The sequence below is a fragment of the Coregonus lavaretus genome (assembly GCF_964263955.1).
Source record: "Coregonus lavaretus genome assembly, contig: HAP1_SCAFFOLD_1346, whole genome shotgun sequence".
In the NCBI taxonomy this organism is placed as follows: Eukaryota; Metazoa; Chordata; class Actinopteri; order Salmoniformes; family Salmonidae; genus Coregonus; species Coregonus lavaretus.
This window is the reverse complement of record NW_028162241.1, coordinates 50001-63689: the sequence shown is the minus strand read 5'-3', so window position 1 is coordinate 63689 and position 13689 is coordinate 50001. Positions and strand designations below refer to the sequence as shown.

Sequence of the window (13689 nt, the reverse complement as noted above, 5' to 3'; positions counted from 1 at the left end):
TCCTTTATTCTGTAATGTTTATCCTGACAGATCAGTCCCAACACTGCTACACTGTGATGTTTATCCTGACAGATCAGTCCCAACACTGTAATGTTTATCCTGACAGATCAGTCCCAACACTGTAATGTTTATCCTGACAGATCAGTCCCGACACTGCTACACTGTAATGTTTATCCTGACAGATCAGTCCCAACACTGTAATGTTTATCCTGACAGATCAGTCCCTACACTGTAATGTTTATCCTGACAGATCAGTCCCAACACTGCTACACTGTAATGTTTATCCTGACAGATCAGTCCCAACACTGCTACACTGTAATGTTTATCCTGACAGATCAGTCCCAACACTGTAATGTTTATCCTGACAGATCAGTCCCAACACTGCTACACTGTAATGTTTATCCTGACAGATCAGTCCCAACACTGCTACACTGTAATGTTTATCCTGACAGATCAGTCCCAACACTGCTACACTCTAATGTTTATCCTGACAGATCAGTCCCAACACTGCTACACTGTAATGTTTATCCTGACAGATCAGTCCCAACACTGCTACACTGTGATGTTTATCCTGACAGATCAGTCCCAACACTGCTACACTGTGATGTTTATCCTGACAGATCAGTCCCAACACTGCTACACTGTGATGTTTATCCTGACAGATCAGTCCCAACACTGCTACACTGTGATGTTTATCCTGACAGATCAGTCCCAACACTGCTACACTGTAATGTTTATCCTGACAGATCAGTCCCAATACTGTAATGTTTATCCTGACAGATCAGTCCCAACACTGTAATGTTTATCCTGAAAGATCAGTCCCAACACTGTAATGTTTATCCTGAAAGATCAGTCCCAACACTGTAATGTTTATCCTGACAGATCAGTCCCAACACTGCTACACTGTAATGTTTATCCTGACAGATCAGTCCCAACACTGTAATGTTTATCCTGACAGATCAGTCCCAACACTGTAATGTTTATCCTGACAGATCAGTCCCAACACTGTAATGTTTATCCTGACAGATCAGTCCCAACACTGCTACACTGTGATGTTTATCCTGACAGATCAGTCCCAACACTGCTACACTGTGATGTTTATCCTGACAGATCAGTCCCAACACTGCTACACTGTAATGTTTATCCTGACAGATCAGTCCCAACACTGCTACACTGTAATGTTTATCCTGACAGATCAGTCCCAACACTGCTACACTGTAATGTTTATCCTGACAGATCAGTCCCAACACTGCTACACTGTAATGTTTATCCTGACAGATCAGTCCCAACACTGCTACACTCTAATGTTTATCCTGACAGATCAGTCCCAACACTGTAATGTTTATCCTGACAGATCAGTCCCAACACTGCTACACTGTAATGTTTATCCTGACAGATCAGTCCCAACACTGCTACACTGTAATGTTTATCCTGACAGATCAGTCCCAACACTGCTACACTCTAATGTTTATCCTGACAGATCAGTCCCAACACTGCTACACTGTAATGTTTATCCTGACAGATCAGTCCCAACACTGTAATGTTTATCCTGACAGATCAGTCCCAACACTGCTACACTGTAATGTTTATCCTGACAGATCAGTCCCAACACTGTAATGTTTATCCTGACAGATCAGTCCCAACACTGCTACACTGTGATGTTTATCCTGACAGATCAGTCCCAACACTGTAATGTTTATCCTGACAGATCAGTCCCAACACTGTAATGTTTATCCTGACAGATCAGTCCCAACACTGCTACACTGTAATGTTTATCCTGACAGATCAGTCCCAACACTGTAATGTTTATCCTGACAGATCAGTCCCAACACTGCTACACTGTAATGTTTATCCTGACAGATCAGTCCCAACACTGTAATGTTTATCCTGACAGATCAGTCCCAACACTGCTACACTGTAATGTTTATCCTGACAGATCAGTCCCAACACTGCTACACTGTAATGTTTATCCTGACAGATCAGTCCCAACACTGCTACACTGTAATGTTTATCCTGACAGATCAGTCCCAACACTGCTACACTGTAATGTTTATCCTGACAGATCAGTCCCAACACTGCTACACTGTAATGTTTATCCTGACAGATCAGTCCCAACACTGCTACACTGTAATGTTTATCCTGACAGATCAGTCCCAACACTGCAACACTGTAATGTTTATCCTGACAGATCAGTCCCAACACTGCTACACTGTAATGTTTATCCTGACAGATCAGTCCCAACACTGCTACACTGTAATGTTTATCCTGACAGATCAGTCCCAACACTGTAATGTTTATCCTGACAGATCAGTCCCAACACTGTAATGTTTATCCTGACAGATCAGTCCCAACACTGTAATGTTTATCCTGACAGATCAGTCCCAACACTGTAATGTTTATCCTGACAGATCAGTCCCAACACTGCTACACTGTGATGTTTATCCTGACAGATCAGTCCCAACACTGTAATGTTTATCCTGACAGATCAGTCCCAACACTGTAATGTTTATCCTGACAGATCAGTTCCAACACTGCTACACTGTAATGTTTATCCTGACAGATCAGTCCCAACACTGTAATGTTTATCCTGACAGATCAGTTCCAACACTGCTACACTGTGATGTTTATCCTGACAGATCAGTCCCAACACTGTAATGTTTATCCTGACAGATCAGTCCCAACACTGCTACACTGTAATGTTTATCCTGACAGATCAGTCCCAACACTGTAATGTTTATCCTGACAGATCAGTCCCAACACTGTAATGTTTATCCTGACAGATCAGTCCCAACACTGTAATGTTTATCCTGACAGATCAGTCCCAACACTGTTACACTGTAATGTTTATCCTGACAGATCAGTCCCAACACTGCTACACTGTAATGTTTATCCTGACAGATCAGTCCCAACACTGTAATGTTTATCCTGACAGATCAGTCCCAACACTGTAATGTTTATCCTGACAGATCAGTCCCAACACTGTAATGTTTATCCTGACAGATCAGTCCCAACACTGCTACACTGTAATGTTTATCCTGACAGATCAGTCCCAACACTGCTACACTGTAATGTTTATCCTGACAGATCAGTCCCAATACTGTAATGTTTATCCTGACAGATCAGTCCCAACACTGCTACACTGTGATGTTTATCCTGACAGATCAGTCCCAACACTGCTACACTGTCATGTTTATCCTGACAGATCAGTCCCAACACTGTAATGTTTATCCTGACAGATCAGTCCCAACACTGTAATGCTTATCCTGACAGATCAGTCCCAACACTGCTACACTGTAATGTTTATCCTGACAGATCAGTCCCAACACTGTAATGTTTATCCTGACAGATCAGTCCCAACACTGCTACACTGTGATGTTTATCCTGACAGATCAGTCCCAACACTGTAATGTTTATCCTGACAGATCAGTCCCAACACTGTAATGTTTATCCTGACAGATCAGTCCCAACACTGCTACACTGTAATGTTTATCCTGACAGATCAGTCCCAACACTGCTACACTGTAATGTTTATCCTGACAGATCAGTCCCAACACTGCTACACTGTAATGTTTATCCTGACAGATCAGTCCCAACACTGCTACACTGTGATGTTTATCCTGAAAGATCAGTCCCAACACTGCTACACTGTGATGTTTATCCTGAAAGATCAGTCCCAACACTGTAATGTTTATCCTGACAGATCAGTCCCAACACTGTGATGTTTATCCTGAAAGATCAGTCCCAACACTGCTACACTGTAATGTTTATCCTGACAGATCAGTCCCAACACTGCTACACTGTAATGTTTATCCTGACAGATCAGTCCCAACACTGTGATGTTTATCCTGACAGATCAGTCCCAACACTGCTACACTGTAATGTTTATCCTGACAGATCAGTCCCAACACTGTAATGTTTATCCTGACAGATCAGTCCCAACACTGTAATGTTTATCCTGACAGATCAGTCCCAACACTGTAATGTTTATCCTGACAGATCAGTCCCAACACTGTAATGTTTATCCTGACAGATCAGTCCCAACACTGCTACACTGTAATGTTTATCCTGACAGATCAGTCCCAACACTGTAATGTTTATCCTGACAGATCAGTCCCAACACTGCTACACTGTGATGTTTATCCTGACAGATCAGTCCCAACACTGTAATGTTTATCCTGACAGATCAGTCCCAACACTGTAATGTTTATCCTGACAGATCAGTCCCAACACTGCTACACTGTAATGTTTATCCTGACAGATCAGTCCCAACACTGCTACACTGTGATGTTTATCCTGACAGATCAGTCCCAACACTGCTACACTGTAATGTTTATCCTGACAGATCAGTCCCAACACTGCTACACTGTAATGTTTATCCTGACAGATCAGTCCCAACACTGTAATGTTTATCCTGACAGATCAGTCCCAACACTGTAATGTTTATCCTGACAGATCAGTCCCAACACTGTAATGTTTATCCTGACAGATCAGTCCCAACACTGCTACACTGTAATGTTTATCCTGACAGATCAGTCCCAACACTGTAATGTTTATCCTGACAGATCAGTCCCAACACTGTAATGTTTATCCTGACAGATCAGTCCCAACACTGTAATGTTTATCCTGACAGATCAGTCCCAACACTGCTACACTGTAATGTTTATCCTGACAGATCAGTCCCAACACTGTAATGTTTATCCTGACAGATCAGTCCCAACACTGCTACACTGTAATGTTTATCCTGACAGATCAGTCCCAACACTGCTACACTGTAATGTTTATCCTGACAGATCAGTCCCAACACTGTAATGTTTATCCTGACAGATCAGTCCCAACACTGTAATGTTTATCCTGACAGATCAGTCCCAACACTGCTACACTGTAATGTTTATCCTGACAGATCAGTCCCAACACTGTAATGTTTATCCTGACAGATCAGTCCCAACACTGCTACACTGTAATGTTTATCCTGACAGATCAGTCCCAACACTGCTACACTGTAATGTTTATCCTGACAGATCAGTCCCAACACTGTAATGTTTATCCTGACAGATCAGTCCCAACACTGTAATGTTTATCCTGACAGATCAGTCCCAACACTGCTACACTGTGATGTTTATCCTGAAAGATCAGTCCCAACACTGCTACACTGTGTACAGCCATCCTATCTATCCTATCTGAATGTATATAACATAGATTGTGGTGTATTATGAGTCTACTACATTTATTTCCTATAGAGTATTGGTGTACCATACAATCAATCCATTTGACTATCTGTATATTTGAGCATTTCCAATTGACTCTGTGTCAAACATAAAGAAAAGACAAAGTTCTGCAACGAAGTAGAAAATACTAATAGGATTTATTCAGTGGTATCAAAAACAACTACTAACAAACATAGAAAAAATAGATATGATATGATAAGAAATATATTACTTTAGTTCAATAAATATCACATAGGTAATCAGACAGACAGCAGTCTCTGGTGAATATGTTCCCCATCTTAGTGCTTTAGGGGTTCTGACTCTCTCCCAGAGCTGTTAATAATACAACATTCTAACAGAGCTAGTGTTAGCTAACAGCTGCTAACAGTACATGATGCTAACAGAGCTAGCATGATGCTAACAGAGCTAGCGTTAGCTAACAGCTGCTAACAGTACATGATGCTAACAGAGCTAGCGTTAGCTAACAGCTGCTAGCACTACAGAGGCATGGTGCTGTTTCAGAGGTATCTGATGGTTGGTTGGCTGTTTCCCCCAATATTGTCAGGATTGTCAGGGTCTCATGGTGTTTTATAAAAGGCATCCATTTGCATGTGAATGGGGCTTTCCCGTCCACTTTAAACTAAACCTTCTGGCGCTCTCCGAGACGAGCTGGCTGATTGGCCAGAGATCAAAAATACATTCATTGTTCGTCAACAATAAAGAGTGTGAGGAGTGATTTATCAAAACCTGCGTCGTTTGGCCAGGCGTTAGCGTGATTCCCTCAGGAAGACAGCTCGTTTTTGTGTGAACAAAGCTGTGGGACATTGAAAGTAATTCATGATTCCTGAGAGGGAGGGTTTACTTGCCCATTTTGTTAAGAGTTGTGGCAGGTAATTTTTTTATTGTGATTATCAAAATCTGACCACTCTCATTAAATGACTTTGCATATTTGACAACGTTATTTGAATACAATCTCTTTCATTAAAATACTTCAAACTTCCTTTAAAGGATTGACCCTTCCCCCAGTCACCTTCAGCCTATTCCATTGACTTCTCTGTCTCTTCCTAGAAGTTGAGGGTATTCTAGAAGTTGAGGGTATTCTAGGAGTTGAGGGTATTCTAGGAGTTGAGGGTATTCTAGGAGTTGAGGGTATTCTAGGAGTTGAGGGTATTCTAGGAGTTGAGGGTATTCTAGGAGTTGAGGGTATTCTAGAAGTTGAGGGTATTCTAGGAGTTGAGGGTATTCTAGGAGTTGAGGGTATTCTAGGAGTTGAGGGTATTCTAGAAGTTGAGGGTATTCTAGGAGTTGAGGGTATTCTAGGAGTTGAGGGTATTCTAGGAGTTGAGGGTATTCTAGGAGTTGAGGGTATTCTAGGTAGATCTGTGGGTGTCACTCCTTATTCTACAGAGGATGTTGTGATAACCATACTGCCATATTGGTAGCGAGAGAAACTCCTTTCAAGGCAATGGGGCGGACCTGTGGATTTAACCCATAAACTGGGCGGCAGGTATCTTAGTGGTTAAGAGCGTTGTGCCAGTAACCGAAAGGTCGCTGGTTCTAATCCCTGAGCCGACTAGGTGAAAAATCTATCGATGTGCCCTTGAGCAAGGCACTTAACCCTAATTGCTCCTGTAAGTCGCTCTGGATAAGAGCGTCTGCTAAATGACAAAAAATGTAAATGTAAAAAAATTTAAACTAGGCCACTTGGATTGTCTCTCCAAAAGTTGGCCCTTTTGTCCAGTGATGCCAGGATCACTTCTTTATGACCGTTACACCAGGAAGGGCATCAGTGACCTTTACACCAGGAAGGGCATCAGTGACCTTTACACCAGGAAGGGCATCAGTGACCTTTACACCAGGAAGGGCATCAGTGACCTTTACACCAGGAAGGGCATCAGTGACCTTTACACCAGGAAGGGCATCAATGAGGGTTCCATCAGTTCTAGAACTCAACGATTAGTCACCTGTAGTTGAGTGACACTGACAGTCCAGTGGCAATGACCCTGGCACTACCCTGATACTACCCTGATACTACCCTGGCACTACCCTGATACTACCCTGTCACTACCCTGTTACTACCCTGGCACTACCCTGGCACTACCCTGATACTACCCTGATACTACCCTGGCACTACCCTGATACTACCCTGTCACTACCCTGTTACTACCCTGGCACTACCCTGGCACTACCCTGGCACTACCCTGGCACTACCCTGGCACTACCCTGGCACTACCCTGTTACTACCCTGGCACTACCCTGGCACTACCCTGTCACTACCCTGGCACTACCCTGTTACTACCCTGGCACTACCCTGTCACTACCCTGTCACTACCCTGTCACTACCCTGGCACTACCCTGTCACTACCCTGTCACTACCCTGGCAATGACCCTGTTACTACCCTGTCACTACCCTGTCACTACCCTGGCACTACCCTGGTCACTACCCTGTTACTACCCTGGCACTACCCTGTCACTACCCTGGCACTACCCTGGCACTACCCTGGCACTACCCTGGCACTACCCTGTCACTACCCTGGCACTACCCTGGCACTACCCTGGCACTACCCTGTCACTACCCTGGCACTACCCTGTTACTACCCTGTCACTACCCTGTCACTACCCTGGCACTACCCTGTCACTACCCTGGCACTACCCTGGCACTACCCTGGCACTACCCTGGCACTACCCTGTCACTACCCTGTCACTACCCTGGCACTACCCTGGCACTACCCTGTCACTACCCTGTCACTACCCTGGCACTACCCTGTCACTACCCTGGCACTACCCTGGCACTACCCTGTCACTACCCTGTCACTACCAGTATTGTGACAGTACAGTTCAAGTCCAGGCTAAGACAGACAACCCTCCATATGATCCTACTCTCCACCTTAGCAGCTGGGTGAGGTGGTGATGGGGCTGTGGAGGAAGGAGAGCTGTCCATGTCCAGCAGAGCCGTGGATGGGGATAGACACTGGGAAGTTAAAGACCGTACTGCTCTTCCCCAGGGCAGGACTCCCGGCCTCCGACGAGCAGGACGACGTAGCCAGGACCTGGGACTCAAACCGCAGCAGTTGGCCCATGAAGCTGAAGTTAGGACTGATGATGCTGCGCCGCTGCTTGACGAACTCGAAGGCCTCGTCCAGCTTCACGCGGTTGGTCCTCATCAAGTAGGCCAGACAGATGGTGGCGGAGCGGGAGATGCCGGCTTGGCAGTGGACAAACACACGGCCGCCTTTATTACGGATGGAGTCTATAGGAGAGAGAGAAGGAGAGGGGAGATTAGTACGGATGGAGTCTATAGGAGAGAGAGAGAAGGAGAGGGGAGATTATTACAGATGGAGTCTATAGGACAGAGAGAAGGAGAGGGGAGATTATTACAGATGGAGTCTATAGGAGAGAGAGAAGGAGAGGGGAGATTAGTACGGATGGAGTCTATAGGAGAGAGAGAGAAGGAGAGGGGAGATTAGTACGGATGGAGTCTATAGGAGAGAGAGAGAAGGAGAGGAGAGATTAGTACGGATGGAGTCTATAGGAGAGAGAGAAGGAGAGGGGAGATTATTACGGATGGAGTCTATAGGAGAGAGAGAAAAGGAGAGGGGAGATTATTACGGATGGAGTCTATAGGAGAGAGAGAAGGAGAGGGGAGATTAGTACAACGTTCAACTATGTGTCAATGAAAAATATTCAACTTAGTTCTTCTGTAAGTGTGGGACAGTTGTGTAAATTGTTGCCAGATTCTAAAAGGTTTCTCTTTGACTGTGTTAGATTAACATTGGTCCTTTGTAGCTCAGTTGGTAGAGCATGTCACTTGTAACGACAGCGTAGTGGGTTCAATTCCCGGGACCACCCATATGTAAAATGTATGCACGCATGACTGTAAATTGCTCTGGATTAAAGTGTCTGCTAAATGGCCTACACAGTATTATATATTACAATTACCTAGCTATGGCTATTCCAGTTACACTAACAAGTCTGTCATAAGTCTGTCTACACTGTCCTCCTTGCTCAGTCAGTAGACCTGCTTCCCGTTCGGAACAGTTTGTGCATATATTATGACGATTTTGTGACAATTCTATGATGTTTTTCTTCGTTCTGGACTTCGGTGAGGGTTTTTTCAGCTGTTCAGGCACACAAAATGTTTTCTCGAGGCAAGCCGAAGTTGGTAGCCCCTTCGTCGGTGATTGATCAACAGTAGGGATTCTTCAATAAAGTATTTGTTGTCGTTCAGAGACGACTCGTTTTCATGCACATTGTTTCATTGAGAAATACTGCACCAAACATCTTAGTTAGATGTCAAATTGTGCGACTAAGATTTCCTCTGCAAAAACATCCAAATTAATGACATTTATTGAGATATCTTAGATTAATTCTGACTATTTTGAGGAAGTGTATACTGGCTACGGCATCTCAAAATGTACAAACAGTACTATTGCCGCTTTTTTCTTGTTTTTCAAGCGAGTATGCGAGCACACTCGTTCGGTTACCCTAGACGAGTTCGGTTACCCTAGACGAGTTCGGTTACCCTAGACGAGTTCGGTTACCCTAGACGAGTTCGGCTACCCTAGACGAGTTCGGTTACCCTAGACGAGTTCGGTTACCCTAGACGAGTTCGGTTACCCTAGACGAGTTAGGTTACCCTAGACGAGTTCGGTTACCCTAGACGAGTTAGGTTACCCTAGACGAGTTCGGTTACCCTAGACGAGTTCGGTTACCCTAGACGAGTTAGGTTACCCTAGACGAGTTCGGCTAGGTGCCAGCCGAACTGAAGCATGTGGAAGCCTTAACCACAGCAGGAAGTGACCAACATCCTCTTTGCTCAGTCGTTAGGCCTACTAAGCCACAGCAGGAAGTGACCAGCATCCTCTTTGCTCAGTCGTTAGGCCTACTAAGCCACAGCAGGAAGTGACCAACATCCTCTTTGCTCAGTCGTTAGGCCTACTAAGCCACAGCAGGAAGTGACCAACAGAAATGTAGGTTATTCCTCCTGACACACGTTCAGTTGCCAAATCACCCTCCATAGTGTTGCTAACGGACCCATCTCATTAACCCAGGTAGGGGGCAGTTAGATGGGTCTGGGGGGGGGGCTATTCCCCAAGGAGAGGGGGGCAGAAGGGGACAAAGGGGGGTTAGCTGCCCCCCTGCTGGGGTTATTAATCTGGGAGAAAGGCCGGCCGTGAGCCTGGTGGAGAAAACTGCCTTTTGTCCTGACAGAACAAAGAGATGGAGGGGAGAGGAGGGAGCTGCATTCAACCATCAGCCTCTCTCTGGCTGCGTCCCAAACGGTACCCTATTCCCTTTATAGTGCACTACTTTAGACCCGGGCCCATAGGGTTAACACTACTTTAGACCAGGGCAGTGCACTATAAAGGGAATAGGGTGCCATTTGGGATCTGCTTCGTGGCTCCCACATGATAAGGGACCCTCTGTTGGGTCTGCTTCGTGGCTCCCACATCATAAGGGACCACCTCTTTAAAAGGGGGGTCTAGTAGAGGGGTGGATGGGGTGTGATGATGTCAACACCATTGTGGTGGAGCAGGGAGCCCTGGCTCAGACAGCTGGTCGGGGTTTTGGAGGGAACTTTTTTCTATTTAAATCCAAGTCATTGAATGGAGGAGAGGAGGGAGGGATGGAGAGAGGGGGTTGGCTGTTGAGTTGTAGTAGTTCGTTTTCCCGCCAAGCCAATGGCTTCCATGACTACAGCTGTGGTTGCCTTGCTTGGTGATTGTGTCCTCTGTTTGTCAGTTAACTAGAGCTATGAGAGAATTAAAACTGAACTAGTTCGCTAGCTACTTACAATGACCGTGATATCGTGACCTGCGCAAAGCATAGTTCTGAGATATTGAGCATCAAAGTTTTCACATCTCAGAACTGTTTTGTAGTGAATTCTTCTTTCATAAACCCATTAAGGTCCTCATCTTAAAGGCACCTAAAGTGCAGAGTATCAAAATCCACAAATTCAGTTTTTTTTTTATGGGGGTGCAATCGCAGATAGCACCTTATGGCTCTGAAATGTCAATCTGGGTTCAGCCATATAGTTCTATCTGATACATCTGAATTAGACGTTTTTAAGACAACTGTAGCTATTTAAATAAATAAATGATAGAATAACACTATTTTACCAAGATAGAGATAGAGAACACATCATCAAATACATTAAGAAATGCATTATGATCATCAGACGAATTACTGTCATCACGGAACAACGATGTGGCCACGCCATTTACTTTAAGATTTCTGACAGTGTTGTTTTTTTATTTTGCTTGCGTGCCGTTATCGCTGGCTAGACTAGACCATGCTTAGAGGGAGATGGCAAAGACATGTTCTGATTGGTCCGTCTGTATTTGTTCAGGCTTGTGATTGGCTTGCAGATGGAACCTTAGAGCGCCAAGTTCAAATGGGTTTATGCAGATAGAATTTTCTAGTTTTCCATTTTTTTTTCACTTAAAATGTACTTTTTCAAAAATCTAACTTCACAGACATATGAATAACAATCTAAAGATAAATTATATGTGAATAGCTAATTGTTTACAAAAATGTCAGATATAACCTTATACGTAGTTCCAAAGTCTCAATACGTTTTCTTACCTAGCTACCTGAAGTTGAATACACTGACTGTTAGTCGCTCTGGATTGGAGTGTCTGCTAAATGTAATGTAAATGTAGCCTAAGACAGTTAAGACACTCACCGATAAACTCTATGGCCTCGTTGAACCAGGAGGAGATGTCAGCCTTGTGGTTGTCCTCTACAGGGATACTCTTGTACTGGAAGGACTCTTCAAAGTGGTTGGGGCAGTTAGCTGACACGTTGATAAGAGCAGTGATACCCAGCATGTCTAACATGTCCTTTCTGGAGGCATGGTAGGCACTGCCCAGGTAGAGGAAGGGAAGGATCTCCACTGGACCACCCTGGAGAGGAGGAGTGGAACAGGACAGAAAACAGTCAACCACCAGCCCTAAAGAGTTAGGCTGTAATAAAGTTAGTCTAAGATGTCAAAATATATAGTTTGATGACACACTGACACTGTTTTGAGAGTAATAACGTGTCAAAGTGTTATTGGAGATGAAGATAGGAACAGAAACCAATGTCAAATCCAAGCCTATAAATACGTATGCCTATGTGGTCCTCTGTAGCTCAATTGGTAGAGCATGGCGCTCATAACGCCAGGGTAGTGGGTTCGATCCCCGGGACCACCCATACGTAAAAAAATGCACACATGACTGTAAGTGGCTTTGGATAAAAGCGTCTGCTAAATGGCATATTATTATAGCCTACCAAATTGAGGTTAGTTTAAGATGGCAGAATCTATTGTTTGATGACACACTGACATTGGTTTATTTACTATACAGGTAAAAGTGTTGTTACACAGTAATAACATACAAAATACATGTTTAAAAAGAAAACCTACCTGGTCATAAAGCGGTGTCCTGCATGGACTGTCGGCGCTGTCTGGCCGGGCGCTGAGGGGCAGACTCAGTCCCTGTGGAGCTGACGGCTTGGTGCACATCTCTGGATACTCGGAGGAGAACGTGTCAAAACCACCTAAACAATGACAAGAACGGACGTAAGGATGCCGCTAAATGACGTAAGGATGCCGTCCAACAGTCCCGTCACCATCTCAGTTACAGGACGTAAGGATACCGTCCAACAGTCCCGTCACCATCTCAGTTACAGGACGTAAGGATACCGTCCAACAGTCCCGTCACCATCTCAGTTACAGGACGTAAGGATACCGTCCAACAGTCCCGTCAGTTACAAGCAGCTGTATAGTGGCTATTTTGGCACAGTCACAGCGTTCACCTCATAACTGACGTAGGCCTACGCAACGGCACATTTGTTGTGCGCCGATTGCTTCATCAACATGGAGAAGCCTAGGCTACATAAAAAAGCTACTATAACACGTTTATAATAAATCTAATTACCTTTGAGAAAGAAGACACTAGCTCCACACGGGTCTCGGCACAGAGCTGTCACGGCGAGCATTAGAGTCCCGTCCTTCTTCACTTGGCCGAAGTCCAAACTCCGATCATCCAGAAACACCACCGACCGATACTCCCCTGAGAGAAGCCGGTTCCGCGTGTCCTCGTTGGGCACGATGTGTCCCACCCCCAGCCCCCCTCTGGCCCTCCGGCGGACTATAGTACTGAAGCGGACGTTGGTGGACCCGGAGATGTGAGAGGAGTTGAAGGAGAAGAATGAGCGGCAGTCCAGGACCAGACAGCCCGGGTCTTCACCCTCCAGAAGCCCGCGGAGGGACACGGCATCGATGCTGGGGACTTCCATGATCACCATAGTAGGAGGGCGGCGGGCGGAAAATGCCAAATCCAAATACATAGACTGTGGAAAAGGCAAAGAAACCCCTGGGTGGTCGGTGTCACCTGTTCGTCTCAACACTTGTGAGGTTTTCTTCTTTTAAGTCACAAGTAGATTTCTTCTTTTGAAACAGTTGAATGTTATTTTGTTCTCCTTAGCTTATTTGAGGTTTTCC

General features: G+C 44.9%; 1 protein-coding gene across 1 annotated transcript in view; it reads right to left on the bottom strand.

The window, feature by feature from the left end:
- Positions 1 to 5343: 5343 nt before the first annotated feature.
- The window catches only part of LOC311119432 (dual specificity protein phosphatase 1-like), an 8497-nt gene continuing 151 nt past the window's right edge, over positions 5344 to 13689 (bottom strand). Inside the window, exons 1-4 of the mRNA XM_084194126.1 lie at positions 13124 to 13689; positions 12610 to 12743; positions 11890 to 12109; positions 5344 to 8454 (exon numbers count right to left, since the gene is read on the bottom strand). The exon at positions 13124 to 13689 is cut by the window's right edge and continues 151 nt beyond it. Coding sequence (XP_084050252.1) covers positions 8093 to 8454; positions 11890 to 12109; positions 12610 to 12743; positions 13124 to 13535 — 1128 coding nt within the window. The 5' untranslated portion in view covers positions 13536 to 13689 and the 3' untranslated portion in view covers positions 5344 to 8092. The remainder of the gene's footprint in view (positions 8455 to 11889; positions 12110 to 12609; positions 12744 to 13123) is intronic.